Source organism: Lichenostomus cassidix, chromosome 2, assembly GCF_008360975.1.
Source record: "Lichenostomus cassidix isolate B80296 chromosome 2, HeHo_3.0, whole genome shotgun sequence".
NCBI lineage: Eukaryota > Metazoa > Chordata > Aves > Passeriformes > Meliphagidae > Lichenostomus > Lichenostomus cassidix.
The window spans coordinates 34,436,593-34,454,811 of record NC_139482.1 but is presented as its reverse complement, the minus strand read 5'-3'; the positions used below and the strand labels follow the sequence as shown (position 1 = coordinate 34,454,811).

The following is an 18,219-nucleotide window of genomic DNA, read 5'->3' as shown; positions in this document are numbered from 1 at the left end:
CAAGGGTGGAGGTCTGGCTGGTTTTGGAGGAGCACTGGGATGAAGACAGCCTGCCTTAAAATTTGGTTTGGTTTCAAGTAATAGCCTCACTACAAAACTCTTTTTTTCTCAGTATTTCAGGAATCTGGTCCAGGCCTGAAGGTGAGTTTCTCATTCCTTCCTAGAGTTCCCTCAAATGAGAGCTGGCATCTCCCATTACATGGACTGTAGGCTCCAGTAAATCACACGATACAGTAAACTGAGCTGACTACTGAGTCTTACCCATAAGATCATATTTCTTTAAGTTTGTCACAACTTGGCAGGTAATCAGAAAGAAAATGCCCTTGCTCCTGAGCTTATGGGAGCCCCAGATATACAAAAAGTCCTGAAGTCATTCCTGTTTGACATCACACAATCAGACTCAGTATCTGCAAGCAAGATAAACATATTCATGGTGGGAAAAAAAATCTGTTAAAATAAAATATGCAAATGCTTTCAGGCTTGCATGTCGTTGATATTTTGGAAAGGTTTTGTGCGCCCACGATGTTTCTCCTTTCAAGGATGGTAGGGGACATGTCCAAATCGTTACCTCAGCAGCTGCTATTCCAAATGGTGCTCAACAGCCTCCGAAATGAACAGCACCAACTTCTTTAAGTACGTAGCAGTGAATAAATCTGTTCTGAAATGTTTACCAGGGAACAATCTGATCATCAAGGATGTGGAAAGTCAGCATCAGACTAAGTAACTGTCAGAACATAAATCCAGGATAACACTGTTCATGTCATTGACATTTCTTGCAGTTACCGAACTGGTTTAAGCATAAGTCTACCAAACCACAAGCCTAAGCATAGAAAAGCTTCACATCTGGGGGAAGAAAGTACATATGAGAAAGGAGGAATAAACAAAAATAAATCTATCTAAATTTTACTGAGACAAAGCATGTCATTTAAATCAGCTGATTTAAGAACCCAAAATATGTAAGACAAATTAGGACACATTATTGCACAAAACCAAAATAAGGTAAACTAGAGAAATGGGGGAAAAAATTCATCCTTTTTTATGAGGCAAAGTTCCCAATGAGGTCCAAGGAGGGACTTCAATTCATGCTCTGATGAACAGAGAACGTTTCCTGAAAAATCTTCTATTTTCACTCCATGTAGACTTTTATTCATGACAGTAGCTGAGTGGTTCCATTTTTCTGCCTAATTTCTTCCCAGTTGTGAAACAGGTGCTGTGAAGATTAGTTAAGTATTTACAGGGTGATGAAAAAGAGAGTTTTTTAAGAAATCCTGCTGTTACCAAGCTTTTAATTACATATTATACCATTTCCGGTACTTTCGAAATTAAAATACTTCTTACAAATCCTAGACAGTGATGGAGTTTCTTTCTATAAAACACATCCCTTTCAGACAAATTTATGTACTCTTATGCTTTTTAGATGCTTTGGACGCTTTCAATCAATACACTACTGTCAGGAGTCAGTGTGCCATTTTCTAAAGCTGCTTAAGAGGTGGAGCTGAAAGCCTTTTCCTGTAAAGTGAAAGTAAATTACACTACTCAATTACACTTACAATCATTTTATATTGAGTTTTTTCTTACTTAATTTTTGAAAAGTCTATTTTCATAAGCTTATTATGCATATTGATAAGTCAAATAAATTCTTTAGCAAAAAATCAACCTGAACCAGACTCTCCCTCATTTTCACCACTTGGGCTACAGTACTTGCCAATAACTGTGAATAATATAAATTTTAAATTACACTTTTCAGTGAATGTATTTATTACTGTCACATCTGAGCAAGAGGAAGCAATTGTAATACCAAGTGATGACACACACTCATCAAACCAAAAGAGATCAAAGGATCTAAAACAAACACAAGACAGAAAAGGTTTTCCACGAGCCAAAGTTCTCTGCAGTGACTCTTTAAAGACAATGCTCCTCCTTCTTCTTAGTTAACAGAATCAAAGAAGAAATGGCTCATGGGGGGCAGGGAGCAAATTTCTGCTATTTTCCTAAACATTATAATACCTTTTATTTTCTTAAACATACACACACATTTTGATACATGTCATTAGCAATAGTGTGCCAATTCTTCACCATTTTGCCTGTAATTTACACCCACCACCCTCATGCTCCTAGCATTCTTCAAGTTACAAGATTTTTGTTCCCCCAGCTTGCATTTATTCCATATTTATACAGCTACCAATTTCCCTGTGGCTTTTTCACCTGATCTCTATATAAATGTATTGTCAGCATAAATGATATAGTAGTATTTACAATATCCTGTTCAACAACATTCAGCAAAGTAGACCTCCAGTCCTGACTGCACCTCTCACATGCCTATGAACACTTCTAACTAATAATGACCTGTTTTGTTCAGCAAGGTTTTGCTCTGAAATGAATCATCTGTATATTTGTTTTATCCTTTTCTAGTTCAACCATCATGTGATCAGCTCCTGGGCTAAACAACACAAAACTAAATAAAAGAAGAAAAAAAATCCTTGAAAATGGCAGGTTCAGTTTCAAATTTCTGATGTCAGGAATGCATTCTGTCTCTGAAAAAAGGGAGCGATGAGCTTTCAAAATACATCCAGCAGAATGGGAAAAGAGAACCTTAGCGTTACTTGACAAATGAGTACAATTAATGCTGTATTTCTACACATTTCAAGTCAATTATCTACATTACTATAACATAACTGAACAGTGTTCAGGAATAGCTGTTCTAGCTATTCCATAATATTTCCATGTCTGATTTTTTTTCCCCTATAGCTCTTACGAGCCTTTTTCAAAATAGCTTTTATGTGCAAACAAGCTCATATATAACCTGTACACATCTGCCATATTTTGTAGTGCTAGAAGAAATCACACACTATGTGTTGATTTCTTAAGTTGCCAGTGCTTAAAGATTTACTGTTACATTAATCATTAAAAATAATACACTTAACTGGTTTTTGCACTTACACTTTATTTTTTCATGTTTATTTTTAAAATCAATGGTATAAGGCAATTTAATGGATTTGGGAGGAGAGTTTCATAGGTTTTCTTTCCTGGAGCTTATTGAATGAACTAATCCATCAATTCTGAAAGGAAATAAAACAACTGTTTAGCAATGTGCAATAGCACCAGCCAGCCATGCTACACAACAGCATGCCCAGAAAACCTCATGTATTCACAATACTTCTTGAAATTGCAGGAGAAATCACTCAAAGCACTGTAGGGAAAGCCAACACAGTGGTCACTCCAGGCACTGTGTCAATGGAAATGCAGCTCTTGCAGAGTTCCATAAAAACCCTGAAACTTTGTATCCTAGAAATACTGTGTCACATGTGTACCTAAAATGCTACCACAGCAAAGGCTGATTCTTCACTTGGACAGTCAGCTGTTGGTGCAATTGGAGGAAAAGGGGCTATAACCTATCACCTGTAACCTATAACCTTTTATCTACTACCAAAATGACCAACGGTCCTACATTAAAAACCCATAAATTCTCCCCCTGGTAAATAACATGGGCTGACACAGCAACCTGCTTTGTAAAGAAAGTTCAGGATCCTGATTCTTCTCTCTGTACAACCAAAATAAAAACAGGTTTTTTTTTTGGTCTACAAAGCTTTGTGAATTCTCACCGATCTGACATCTACTTACCTCCATCCTCCAGCTAACTTTATTTCTCCATGGCCTACTGATTTAATGCTGTTTTAAGTGTCATAATGGAACAGGAGAAAAAAGCACGCCTGTCAATCACTATTTCCATGGCTTAATATATCTTCCTGCCTAGAGTTTCATCTCTGACAGCCAGTTCTATTTCATTATTTATAGTTATTCTCTAAACTTAAGTAAAATTTCCAACACACACCAATATGTTAGACACGAACAAGCATGAGGGAGCTTAGAATGGAAATTTGTCTATCCACTTTTGTTCAAACATCAAAAGGTTCAATATTCTTTCAGTAAATAAGTTCAACGTGCAACATTCTAACAACATGCTTCAGATTGCAAAGTAAAACAGAGAGCTATCACTTCATGATGCTGAAAACTGCCCATCATCTTGGTTCTCCTGGCAGAAGGTCAGGAGTTATGGAGAGTATGCTCCCTCATGAAGCAGGTATTTATAGAAATTACATATAATTTAGGTCTTGTACATAATCCTTGGAAATTAATCACCATTGAAATGACTATATATATATATATATATATGTATGAAAACTGTAAATAATTGAATTTTAAATAAATTATGTACTCGCATGAGGGGAGGTCTACCACATAGTTTATAATAATTTGTCCCATCATAACAGCAGATGCTGCTGTAATGGAAACTACATAAAAATACTTGGAAAAGCAGCTTCCCAGTCCAGTAGCTGCTGATTTACTAACTTGATGTAGTGGGAACAGAAGGGACCAAGCAGCTTGAAGGGTCAGGACTTAACACCTTGTCTTCATAAAGGGTTTTTCATTAACAAACCAAAATCTTTTACAAATAATTAATTTAGCTTTATGACACTTCTGTGCACTACAAAAATTTGATTGCAACATTCAGGTTTTTTGTAAAGCCCTAAATCTTGGAGCTTTGAGGAACCTTATATGAAAAATTCTGTTCTAGCTCTTGAAAGTTCATTAATTGCTAGCCTTAATACTGGAATCAGAAAGAATGAAATCTGATCCAGCTGTAGCTGGATCATAAATCCAGCTGGTTTGTGTATTCATAAGGCAAAGGAGAAGAGGAAAAAAAAGCTTTTCAATCAAAGGAAGAAAGGGAGCTTGAGACAAATTTATATACTAGTCAATACAGCACATGATTAGTAAGATTTTCCTATCAGGTCTCTTTGTAACACAGGTGCAGGTTTTGTTTTTGTTTTTAACCTGCAACATATGATGCCAAAATTCCATATTTCAAACTCACCTCCATTTTTTCCTCTCTTTTAGGAGCTCTTGGCTTTAGAACTCAGGACCTAGAAATAAAGGTGTGCTGATTCAGCAGCAGTAACTCCACCAGCTCTATATATAAGAGTGGCAATGACAGGTCAGATCAGTAGATTATCTCCCACAATGACTATCAGTGGATACATAAGGAAGTGTTAAAGAATACAGCAGCTTTATAGCCTACATATTTCACCAGCTTCCCAGCTTACATACAGCTCAGGGACTTAAGGCCGAGCTGGTATCATCGTGCTTAACAGCAATAGATGGATCTTTCTCCTGTAAAGTTATCTAAATGGGCTAACAGCCCAGGTCAGCCACCAGCATCTTTAATTTTCCGTGCCAAAGAGGCCCATAGTTAATGGATTTCTCTGTGCCAGGAAGTGCCTAACCCTGAACTCCTGATCAGGAGAGGATATGGCTCGTTATTAAGTTATATATGATTACACACACTGTAAATGCTTAAAAATGGGACATCCAAGGGCTGGCACTGTTTGTGCAGCCACGGCACTGTGGAATATGCCAAAATATTACAGTGCTACACGCACAGAAAGGTAGGGTTCAGCCACACAAAAAGCTCCACTCAATTAGCTTGAACAGCAACCATATTGATGCCTTGGAGAAGCTGAAAATTGAGAATTTGTCTGAGTCTCTCATGATCCCCCCATTCTTTCCTTTGGGGCAATCTGATCTAGTTTACTGGGGAATTAAGGTGGAATCAGTGCAACTTCACACAGGAGAAAATATTACTGCAGATATCCATGACTTTTGATGGTAAACTTAATGCTGAAAGAGCTCTTAGACTTTTGCTTTTGACCACAGCACACACCCTCTGGCACACTGCACAACACTGGAAGAGAACTGCCATCTCCAAAGAACTTCTGCCTGCCTTTGCAATGGCTCAGTATGCCTGTACATGACATGTACTTGTCATTTTTCTTCCTTGCCATACATGAAGCCAAACATTTAACCAATTGATCTGTCAAGATAAGACAAACTTTTGGCAATTAAACATCTGCTCAACAACTGAGCTTCATTTACAAACTGATGTCTCAATCTCTTCTAACATCCATTTCTGTTTTGTGATGAAATAAAAAGTCTAACACCACAAACGTACTGAAGTACTTTCTCTAAGTGAAAGTGATGTTTAAACAGCCAGCAACAAGGTGAGCAGGAAGGAGAGTAATAGCTACATGACAAGCTGGCAAGAAGAAACTGAGAAATGTGACTTGACACACAGGTCACAGCAGGTGACATGTGATTCACTGATGATAAGAAAGTGCCCACCTAGTACTTTCTACACTGTCAGTAACAGCACCACACTGGAAACACCTTGTCTCTGTGGAATTGGACTGCCTGATAAAGATATCCTCAGAACAGATGTCTTATTTACTGAACTGATTCTTTTGTGATGACCTTGATCAATAATACCAGAAGCAAGGCATGTGACACTTGTGTATTCTTCTGAATTTTAAAAACCATTTAACCTCTCCTTACCTTACCAAATACATCAGCCTGCGCTGTCAAGTTTCATGGGCAAACTTTGAAGTGCGTTAATGTTACAAGAACACTATTGCAACATCAGTTTCCTTCTGCAGGGATACACTCACCCTCCAGCCCTGGGATTTGGACTAATGCTGAGTAAAACAGGATGATGAAACCATTATTGCTGAATTCTGTGTGATTCACAGCTGGTAATAACCACCTCCAAATGCAACATTCAAATTTACATTCTCATAATCAAAGGTCAGAAAAAGACAGCAAGAATGGATCATTATTCACAGCAGTTAAAACTATACATTTACACTAGATACTGTGTAATTCTTAGACAAACTGTGACTATACCTGTAAAAATGTGACATATAGAGAATTACAGATTTATAGCTTCTTTTATAAATCCGGCTACGTTTCCCTGCAACAAAAGCTTTTTCATGCAATATTAATGTGCCATTCCCTAACACAGAGTTCTCCAAATATTTAATCTCCTCAGTATCTCTTCCTTTTGTAGAAGAGAAAAACGAGTGACAACAGACTGTCTCCCCAGCATGGGAACAGCTTCTGCCAGCATTCAACGTTGCAAGCGAGGCCAATCCAGCCAGGGCTGCCCTTTAGCCAAAGGCATGTATATAAACAAATCAACTTTAAAAAAAATAGGTTTTTTTTGTCTAAAACACCAGGTTTAAGACTTACCTATGTACCATAATAGCCAAATTATTCTAATTTCAAACATGTAAAATGTTATGGGCATGACGATACAAGAGCACTCAGTATAACACTCAACCAATGTAAAATATTCCTGCCTACAATCACTCAGCATTTGGCATATGTAAGCTTCCTTAGAGCCATCACACAGGAGGCAAGAACTCATCAATAGAACAGATATCCAGAAAGGTCATCAGCATGACAGCATGAAAGACTGTTCACCTGATCCTCCACATATATCTGTGAGACAAGGAGATCCATAAGAATAAGGCTTTTGCTTCACAGAGCACAAGTGTTTATAAGCTAAATTGTGAAGCAGACATGCATTGTACCAGTTTCCAGGCTATTTTGTTCTCAATAATCACAGCCAACATGTTCAGTAACTAACTGTTGAATCAATCACTACATCAGAATGGAGTACTTTGGTATTTTTCCCTTTTGAATTTTTATTACTTTTAATAAGAATGGCGAATTCTTTATAATCACCAGATACAAAAGACTTCAGCTTTAATTTAGAGCAAGAACACCCTGGCCAGCAGAAGCTTGGCACAAGGAACAGAAATAAAAAGAACCCTTACTGCCCTTTTAAAAATCAAAAGTAGCACCTTATCAGCATAGTGACAGCATGATTTAAATAGCTTTCATGTGCCAGTTTCACACTATTTCTATTAAATCATTAAGAATAAACATCTATTTTCATTTACTAATCTTTTTCCCAATTAGAATCTCTCTGAATCTCTGTACAATAGTAATTTCATTTCTTCCCACTTGCTTGCATCTTAATTAAAATCGGTTCATGTTGACTTTCATTTTTATAATATATCTGCCTATTTCACATCACAGCACCTCCATGACCCCCAGAGAGTCATGAGCCTTTAATATTTTATTTTGACCTTGTTAAGTTACTGGAACCATCAAAGATTTTTCTTCTTCCCTTGATAAGCACTTTTTTATTCTTCTCAAAACGTAGAGTGTGTGTAAAAACACATAGTTAAGAACTATGTTGCTGTGGCTAGCACAGGTTTTTCCCATGAGAAGTTTTCTTGTGTTTTGTAAATAAAGATAAAGTTTGGATGTTTTTGGAACAGTGTCCCAGAACTTGGGCAGTGCAGGCCTGGCCAATCAGGCCTGGGGGAAGGCTTTTGACTGACCAATCTGGGTGACTTTTGAGAACTCTATATATGTGATGAAATCAAAACAATAAAGGTCATTCCTTCTTGCCACTGAGAACTGATGCATTCATTACTCTGCTAGCTGCTCAACAGCGACATGTTTCCATTAAACAACTCATGGCCATTTATTAAAAAAATCCCCAACAATCTGTTGCCTTCAATTTATTGCAAGTATTAGTTTATCAACCATAAATTTAATTATCAATTAAATGAGGATCACTGCTAAAATGATACTTAAAGGCCTTTTTCTATGAGCTGCAAGACAGAAAAAATATAAGATTTTCGATTAAAAGAAATAACGTCAATGATCGATGACTTTATAACAGTCTTCTATACAGTATCTGAGTTTACAAAAATGGGGGATGGGGGGAGAAGCAGCTATCTTTTATCAGAGCAGTGAACCCTTTTATCTTTTATCAGAGCAGCTGAAAAGTAAAAATGCCCTGACAAAATACAAAAGCCCTTCTCCAGGCCTGCAGCAGAAAGCTTGCCTATGAGTTTTAACTCCATCACCTGCTCTACTGACAGGTATTACTCAAAATGCTTACAGCACATGAAGAAGCATTAAGTGAGCTGGGAAGCAGAAAGGTGCTGAGCTATCCCTTCAGCCTAACGCCTGCAAACTTGTCTGTGGAGCTCAAAGGAAAAACAAAATACTGGGTACACTGGCACATACATTTACATATTTGCCTTAGGTCTTAATCCAAATTCTTGCAGTGTAACCACTCTCATAGCACAGGCTCAGGCTGATGCAAAGGTTTTGGCACAGCCTGAGTCCCGCTGTCGAAGGCAGCCTGATTACACATTCTCATTTATCAGACTTGTACTTGCTCTTACCTTCAGTGTGGACCCTTACCTGACAGACAGACCAAGCTCTCTAACCTATCCACCTGCTACAGGGAGGGTATCTGGCATAAGGCTTTTTAAGCAGAATGGAAGTTTTAAAGGCAGCTGGGATTTATAGACACTTGGTACTAACTTTGGATGGCAGAACTCCACAAAGAAGTACCACACTTAGAAACACCACTGCACAGAACCTAGGTGGGAAACATGCTGCATTTGTTGCTTCTTTGAGAAGCAAAACAGGCACAGCCACAAAGATCTCTTCACTCAAGCTTCTATTTACATTCCAGGAAGTCAAGTCTCAAGTTCATCAGTTCTGTATAATCAGTATTTGGCTACTGGGTGGAGGAAACTGGAGGCAGCTTGTGACAAAGTGGGAGAGGTGGATTGTTTGCCAGGAAAAAGCGGAGAAGTTTCAACAACAGCAAAAACGTTTTGAAAAAGAAAGGTTATAATGAGTGAGAATAAGGGTTGATACCAAGATGGGAAGTTGCAAGGGATTATCTAATTTAAGGGGACCACAGCATGAAGGAAAGCATAGAAACATGCAGAGTTCTCTTCAGAGGATAGGAAAGAAAGGAAAGAAAGAAAAGATGCTGCTTGAGGTTAAATCAGCACTTCATCTAGGGAGAAAAACAAAATTTAGGGGGTTGCAAGGAATACAGCTAATAGATCATCTGGGTATGCTTTAAAGAAGAGATTACAGGAAAGTAAAGTGGAATTCCCAATGGAAGTAATTATAATTTCAGCTTTTTATATGGTGTACAGATTCATCCAAGGTCCAAAGAAGAATACTTAATGTAATTGCTTATCATGCCCCACTTCTTCCCCCAGCATATTACCTCTCTTTCTCCCCCAGCCACCTTCAAACACAAGCATTGGTAGTCAGGGCAGCTTAAGTTCTGTTCCAAAAGCAGACAGCTATATAGCAATACAAATACCCATGGCTCTCCTGTAGATTTTGTTACCAGTGAGTGCCAGTTTACTGAAAAAGTCCTTCATAGGTGTCTGTCAGAGGGGGCCTGTAACAAGTACCTAATACTATTGAAGCTCTAATTAGCAGCCTCACAGTGGCTGTTGAGATGAGTACACAGACCACAGACTTGAGCTCTGAAGGAGGGACCGGTCCTCCAGCTGTGAAATCAAAGGAGCAACAGCCTCCTAAATATGAATATAAAACCATTTACCATTAGTGGACAGCTGAAGTCATAGCTCTCCACACGTTAGTTCCCCATCTGTACAACAGCTACAGCTGTTGACATGACACTGGGCAGGTAGTTCTTATAAGTAACCACTCCAGAACAGAGCCAAATTCTGATCCTTAATGTAGACACAAGTTGAAGTGAAGACTATAAATCCCACTTGAACATTTACAGAAGTATAAGTGGGCAAGCAGAGTATCTACACCATAAAATTCCTGGGCAACTTCCTTACAATAAATATATTCAAACTGTTTAACTTTCTCATTGACATGAATTTGCAGGAATTGAAGCAGAAATGCCACATCAAGAATGGTCACTTGCAGTAACTAACACATTCTCAAGCTTTGGCAGCATTCAAAAGTAGCGGCAGAGCTGGGTCCTGCAGCGTGGTATTCTGCTATCAACATCAAATTTCACTTCCTTTTTCAATTAGTAAAATGCATTGTGGTAGCATAACCTTCCCTCTTCTGTGGAATAGAAATAATTATACTATTTGGAAATCTTCATATTGGCAAGTTAAGCATACATAAAAATTCTACCAAATTAAATTTTAAGGCAAGACTGGTTGTTTAGACCATATAAACAAAAAGCTGTAATACTTGCTGAGTTCTGAGAACTTAAACCACAGACAGCCAGAATACAGCTGCCCACAGTCAGATATGGTGTGTCTGCTAATATTGGAAACTTTATCATGCCGCAGCGAATTTAACTTCTGGTTAGTATCCGCACAGAAGAAATATAGATTGAATAAACTGGAATGAAACCAAAAACCACTCCAAGGTCATAAGTTATGAAAGTCAAGAGCACTCAGTTACTTTATTGAGTACTTGACAGTATTTATTAGTTGTACTACTGTGGCATCTAAGAGCCCCAGGCATGGGCCAAGGCTCAGCTGTGCTCATGCTTGCAAAAATACAAAACAAAAGATAAACCATGAACTGTTGTAGGTCATAGCTAATGGCTTCATACAAAGCAGGGACCTGTCAAGTGTCAACCCCCCGATGAACACCTCTTAATGAAGTGCATATAAAGCCCAGAGCTCAGTTCCTTGGCTGGATGTTAATTTTGGCGCTAGATTTACCTGGAGAGCAGGAGGCCACCTGGAGTTGGATGACATCAACTGCTCACACCTAGGATGTGCCTGAACTCCCACTCTTCCCAGCAGTTCAGGCATTTGAATCAACACTGCAGGGGAAATATCCCTCAATTCACAAGTCAGATCCTGAAGCCCAGATTCAGTAAAGACAGAGGGGTTCGGAGGTATGAGTTCAATATCCTTCCACAGACACTGGAGAGAAGCAAGAAAGACCTTGAGATTCATTGAGCAAGTGAGCTACACACTTACTCCAAGCTGGCAACATGCTTCTGCAGCTTAATGGTTAGAGCACCAAGGAAGAGAGTCACAGGTTTCAGCCTGGGCTTTTAAAGGTGTTTCTGGTTTTATCACATAACTTAAATGTAAAAATATACAAATGATGCATAGAATAAAACCACTCTGCCCAAATGAGTACCTTCACTAACAAGCCGTAAAGTTGGCTGGATCCTTGCTTATTTTCATTCTTGTCTTGCAACTCTTGCATCGTGAATGTGAACACAAGGCAGAATTTCTCGTGCCTACTTCTTTCAGGTGCTTTCAAGTAAAGGCAGTAAGAGCTCACAATGTTTGTGGTTTTTCATTAAAAGTGTTAAAATACTTTTAGGACCTAGTTCCATCTTTGGATCTGGCTGTAAGTGTGGAGCGCTGGAACAGGGGCATGGAATATGCTGTGTAAGTTACAGTGTCTTTAAAAAAAACTGTAGTTGCTTATTGCCCTTTACATTCATTTATATTTTTCTAGAGTTGTATTGATAGTCAAAGGATCTTGTCTGCTGTTCACAGCACATATTGCTATGTTTAAGAAATGCTCTTACAAAATCTCAATCTGGCACCTCAAAGAAAACACTGAGTCATAAGTCCCTTGAACCCCAAATTTGTTCATGCTTCTGTTTACTCTTTCAGCCCACTAAAATGCCAGGATATTACTCTCAGCCAATTTCTCATAACTTAAATATTACAGTAACTGCTCGTGAGCTAAGCAGCAGGCAAGTGGTACTCATTTATATCACTGCTCTCAATTTCAGGCTGCCTCGGTTAAAAACGCACCGTAACTTTTCTGCCTTCCTGCGGGGCTGCATTGGAACCAACCTGCCCCCCGGTGAGCGGGGCAGAGCGCCGCGCCGCACCGCCTCCCTCCCAGCACCCCAAAACCCAGAGCAGCCACAGGCTCCTCACATTTGCTGCCGAAACCCTGGGGCAGTCCTTCACCTGGAGCATGTTTTATCTGGATCGGGACATTAATTGTTCGCGGTGTTGCAGAAGTACTCAAAACGCGAGGTGTGCCACAACGCCCACCAAGGGGCACGCCTGGCAGCCCCCGCCCGCCCCAGAGCACCACGACAGCCGGGGTGCCGTACGGGGCCGGTCCCGCAGCGCAGGGACCACGGCAGAGGATGCGCGTTGGTCTTTAAATGCCCCCGCCGCCCCAAACGCCGCGGCGGGAGCTCCCGGTAACGCGCCAGCTGCGGGCGCGCCCCTTCCCGAGCCAGGAGGGATGCTGCTCCCGCGGCGAGGGAACCGGGCGCGGGGCTCCCCTCTCCCTCACCCCACACAAAGGCACGGCAGGCCGGCGGGGAGGCGAACCGGGCCCCGCCGCGCTTCCCCCGTCCCGGCTTTCCCCTTCGGTGCCGCCTGAGGGACAGCCGACCCCGGGCAGGGGTGTCGCCGCCCCCGGGGAGCGCTCGCCCGGGGCTCGGGGAGCTCCTGCCGCGCTCGGGGCGAGCGGGACGGCGAGGCGCTCTGCAGACAGGTAGCTCCTCGCTAAAATGGAGGGAGGGGAGAAATGCGGCGCTCGCTGGAGAAACTTACCGGAGGAAACCGACGAGCCGGACAAACTGGAGTTACTGGATGCGGCCATGGTCCCTCCTCCTCGCCCCTTAGCTGCGAGCCCCGCGTCGGCCCCCGCTGCTGTCCGGCCGCCGCTGCCGCCAGCCCATCGCAAAGTGCCGGAGCCGCACCGCGCCGAGCCGCCGCCGCAGCCCGCGCTCGGCTCCCCGCGCCGCCGGGGAGCAGGAGGCGGCGGCGACCCGCCGAGGCGCTGCCGGCCGCTCTCCGGGGCTGGGCGAAGCCGTTCGGCAGGTCAGGCAAAGGGCCCCGCGGCGCTTCCAGCGCCTCTCTCCGCCCTGGGGAGCAGGGCTTACCTTGTGACGGGGACGCGAGAGCCGCCCTGCCAGAGCCTTCCCTCGCCTCCTCCCTTCCCTTCCCGTCCCTTCCCTTCCCCGCCTCCTCGCGGGCAGCGCTGACAGCCCGCCGGGGGGACCCGCCGCAGCTCCCCTCACGCACACAAAGGAAGCGGCGGCGCTGCCGGCCGGGCTGCCGGCCCCGGCCGAGCGGGCAGGGTGGGTCCCGCTCGGGCGAGCCCCGGCGGCGAGGCAGCCCCGCCGAGAGGCGGCCAAGCCCCTTCCCGGCCGCCGCCGCTTGGCACGGGGCTGGCAGCGAGCGCGGCTCCTGCCATGTGCCGGCCCCGTCCCGGCGGGGCGGCAGCGCCTGTTGAGCGCCTCGGCCGGCGCCCCCTCGGCGGTGCCGCAGTGTGGGCTCTGCACTCGGCTGCCCCTCGCCCCGCCGGACACCCCCCGCTGCCACGCCGGGCTGCGCCCCTCGCCCCCGCCGCCCTTTGTCCGCCTACTGCCCCCGCGGGCTGCCTTCCGTTCCCGCGGGGCTCTCTCTCCCTCCTGGCACGCTCCCACCTTCGCTTTTTTCCTTTCCATTTTATTTTTTCTCTCTTCTCCTGGCATCAGTTTTTCTTATTACCCACCCCCCCCCGCCCCCAAACCAGGCCGACAGCAACACAGGGTTTCGCCCTGCCAGGTGCACAGCGAGTGCGGGGTACCAGCCTGGCCGCAGTTTGGGTTCGCCCTCACACCTTCCCTCGCCGCATTCCCGGCGCGGGGGCTCTGGGGACACACTGCTGCCAGCATCCAACGGGGGCATGAGGGTCTGGGGCCGACCAGCCGGGGCCGCAGCCCTGTGTCTTAAGTGCAAGTGGGACAGAGGAAGAGCCGAGAAAGCATCACTTGGAGGCTTCCTCCTGTTGTCTGCCCTTCTCGTTCTCTTTTGCAGTGTTTTATCACCACCCAAAGCTTCCACCTCACTTTGTAAAACGAGGGTGGGAAGAATACAGGGAGGTGGGCACACGAGTGGCATAGCACACAGCCTTGCTGGCACGGGATCTGTAAGAAGCTTACAACCTATTTGCCATGACGCTGATTTATGAAAGCCTTCCATGTTTCGTAACAGGGAGTCTAACACAAAGTTACTTTGGGAGCGAGGAAGCGCATTAAAGTTTCTTTGGCAATCTAAGCCTTACCCACCCAGCTCCTCCGCGTCCCAAACGAGCGTGCAAACCGCCCGCCCGCTCTGTAACCCGCGCCCAGCCGCTTCCCTTTCCTCCCGGAGCCAAAATACAGCCCGGGCTCCCTAGAACCTGCAGTCTGTTCCCGTTTTTTTCCTCGGGAAAACAGGTCCCGAGACCCCCTCTAGCGGCGGAGACGGCAGCGGCCGCGGTCCCGCCGTCGCGGCTGGGGGGCTCTGGGTCCCAAACCCCCCCGGGGATGCTGCGCCAGCGCTGGGAACGCGGCTGACACCAGCCGGCTTCTCCAGGTTGTGTTTTGTAATGACGGCTTGCTCCGTGTGAGGAGGAGCGAGCTTTAAACCAGGCTTTAGCACTAACTCCTATTAATCTATAAATTGCCACGTATGGACCTAAAACCAGGACAGGCGTGTCGCTGCGTTTTGGTCTTAGGCCAAATATTTTGTGTCACGCATTTTGAAGACGGAGTGTTGAGGGCAAAATGAAAAAGGCAGATAGGTCATAAAACCAGGCTGATACCTGGGGTGTAGGAAAATACTGCAATATTCCAGTAAACACCAAGACTATACGAGTAAATTGTTACTTGCAGTGTGTGTGTGATGTTTCAAATAGTCCAGTGGCATTTGCTTGTCTCCTACACGGTTGCTTTTTCTGCTCCTTCTGCTATACCTCTTTCCAGTATTTGCCTCTGTGTATTTGTCTGGTATGTCTTCATTTCCCCCTCCGTAATCTAGCACTGTCTTGTCCTCGTGTCTCGCCAGCAACTCTTGGAAACATGTCTCATATGATTGGTGAAATATGGTGGTGTTAACAAAACTGTCAAAATCTGCAGAGAAAGGGGCAAATAACCTGAAAGGGAGAAAACCCCCTCACTCTGCTGAGACTTAGCAGACAGAAAAGAATTTCCATAACTAATTTTAAATTATCTTTTCACCCATAGATCTGGATAAATCAAGACAGCAATTTCTTCAAAGAATGGTTACTCCAGATATTTCAGTAATTGAAAAAGGAGCATTTTCTGTCCAAAACCAGTGAGTATGAACATGTCTGGTTATGAGTGTGTGTACCTTTGAAATTATCAACAGGCAACTCTTGATAATTTTTGTGGTAACAGCAGGTATGAGGTTGTGTAATCTCAGTTTCTACAACACTGAAAAGTAAATTAATAAAGTTGAGTGAAATGCACTGTAGATTAAAAGAAACTCTTTCACATTTCAATGCAGGATGGCCTTTTTCTTGTTACAAGCAAAGAACATAAGAGCCATGAAATCAGAGGGAAAATTACTAGATCAAAGGGGAAGCAAATTTAAATGACACAAAAGTAGCCTTGTTATGTGTAAAAAGTGCAAAGTAGAGACAATGCAGTCAAATCTCTGTTCTATTTTACAGAAACTGTAAACGGATTCTGCCCTAGTCTAATTTGTGCAGAGCCCAGATATATCCATTATTAATGACATAAATGCTTACTATCAAGAATAAATTTTAAATGGTAAACCAAATACTTTGATGTGTACTATTCCTGGGCTTTCCATGGGTGTTTGCTTCATGTAAATCTGATAAAAATCTTCCACTCTGCCCTCCATAGAACTTAATTTAGTACCTGCTTCCATGAGATCTACAGTTTGATGAGAAGTCTGAGCTTCCAGAAGTTTTGAGGAACTCAGAAAAATCACATTTCCCTATATATTGTCTTAGAACACTGCATTTGACATTAACAGTGAGTTGTGAAGGAAAAATAGCAAACTGTATGCTTTGCATTAAGCTAAGAAAGATCTGAAAGCTTTTCTGGTTTTCATTCCTTGGGAAGATTCCTTGAAGATTTCCTTACTTCTAGATTGGTTCAATGTAGTTTTTACTGACAGAGTTTCAATGTTTGGTTTGGGTCTGTTTCTTTGCCTTTTTATTTTTTAATTAAGAGATTAAAGAGTTTGTTGAAGAACAAAGTTTCAACAAACCAGTCCTCAGTCTATACCAAAATTCCAAAGGAGTGCCTGCTTAATGCTAAAGCTCAGCTAGCAATGTGATACTTGAAATAACATTTGACTCACTGTGGGAGAGGCCATTGTTTTCCAAAAACTAATAGATATGGAAAGCCCAAAGTAATAGTTGGAATATTAAAGGAACCCAAACCCATTCCTGCTTGTTTCTAAAAAAAAAAAAAACAAAAAACCCAAAAAAAAACCCCCCAAACCTCAGAAAATACCTAAAAGGTTTCTCCAAACTTGTATCAGGTTATTTCTGTAGCCTAAGTATCCACTGTCATACTTCCACATGGTGAAACTCCTGTTCGAGCTCACACACATTTTGTTCTCCAATGAGCAAGAATGAGTAAACACCATGGAATTATGGCAAATAATAAGTCTGGCAGCCCAAGAACTGTTGAACTAAACACAAAAATAAGTAAAATTACATTTGAAAGTAACTTTCTTTCACAATGTGTTTTCAAACCTGTTGGCATGTATGTACATGCACAATTTCATTGTCATGCAAACTCGGTGGAAGAATCTATTTTGGTAAAATTGTAAGTGCAAGCAGGGTGAGGACCTGCATTTGGAGAGCCATCAGTGCAAAACAGTGACTTTGACAGCTGAGGACACATCTGGGCTGCTTTTGTGCTATGGAGTGGCCTCTGGAGTGGCCTTGGTTCCCCAACCAACTAGTATGTACTGGTTTGTGTCCTTATTTCAAAACAAAGACTCTGCAGTTAGGAAAGGTCACCTACCTCCTGCATGGTCATCACTATCATACCTAACTTGCAATGACTTTGTGAAGAAAGAAAGAAAATCCTAGCTAATAAATAATTGTTAATGTTCCCATGGGATAAAAGCAAGCATAAAGTCACCCTTCCCCTAGATAGCAGAATGAAAACCTAGGAATAACAAATAAAGGAAAGCAGGCAGAACTCTGCTGCTTTCCTTCCAGAAGCCAGATTTTACCCTATTGACCAAGTGGCTTATTGCACAGCGAAATATCCACATATTTAATATCCTGGTTTCCTCTCGTTCAACTTTAGGCATAGCAGACACTTTCACAGTGGAGGCAAAGACCTCTGCGTAGAACTTCTTTCATTTTGTTGACTTGGCAGAATGTTTCCTGCTGCAGAAAAAGAGATTTAAAATACAAGTATAGATGACAAAAAAAAGGTCTCTAGATAGAGCCTGCAGTGACATGAATCTCTGTATCAGCCTGGATTACTTCATCTGAAAGAAATTAATCTAAGGCAGACAATCATTTATATCACTATCTTTAAGCTGTTGAAGTCTCCATTATACAGGAGCCATTTCATAAGAGCCCTCCTAAAAGCATCTGGCGTGAAATCAGAACATCTTGATTCTCCTCAGCCTCAAGCCCTCTCCATCCGATATGACAGCCAAGCTTTGTGTTGCCTTCTGGCAGCCAAGCCCCTGTAGGTGTCTGCAGCACAATCCTCAAGGCCCTTCTGGTTTTGCAGTCATGGCATCTCGGATTATGTTTATGGAGTCTGCCGTAATCCGCTATATC

General features: G+C 42.8%; 1 protein-coding gene across 1 annotated transcript in view; it reads right to left on the bottom strand.

Moving 5' to 3' along the window:
* CHN2 (chimerin 2) overlaps positions 1-13,408 on the bottom strand; it is a 155,785-nt gene extending 142,377 nt beyond the window's left edge. The window contains exon 1 of the mRNA XM_085051012.1: positions 13,218-13,408. Within this exon, the coding sequence (XP_084907138.1) occupies positions 13,218-13,266 (49 nt within the window). The 5' untranslated portion in view covers positions 13,267-13,408. The remainder of the gene's footprint in view (positions 1-13,217) is intronic.
* Between the last annotated feature and the right edge of the window lie 4,811 nt (positions 13,409-18,219).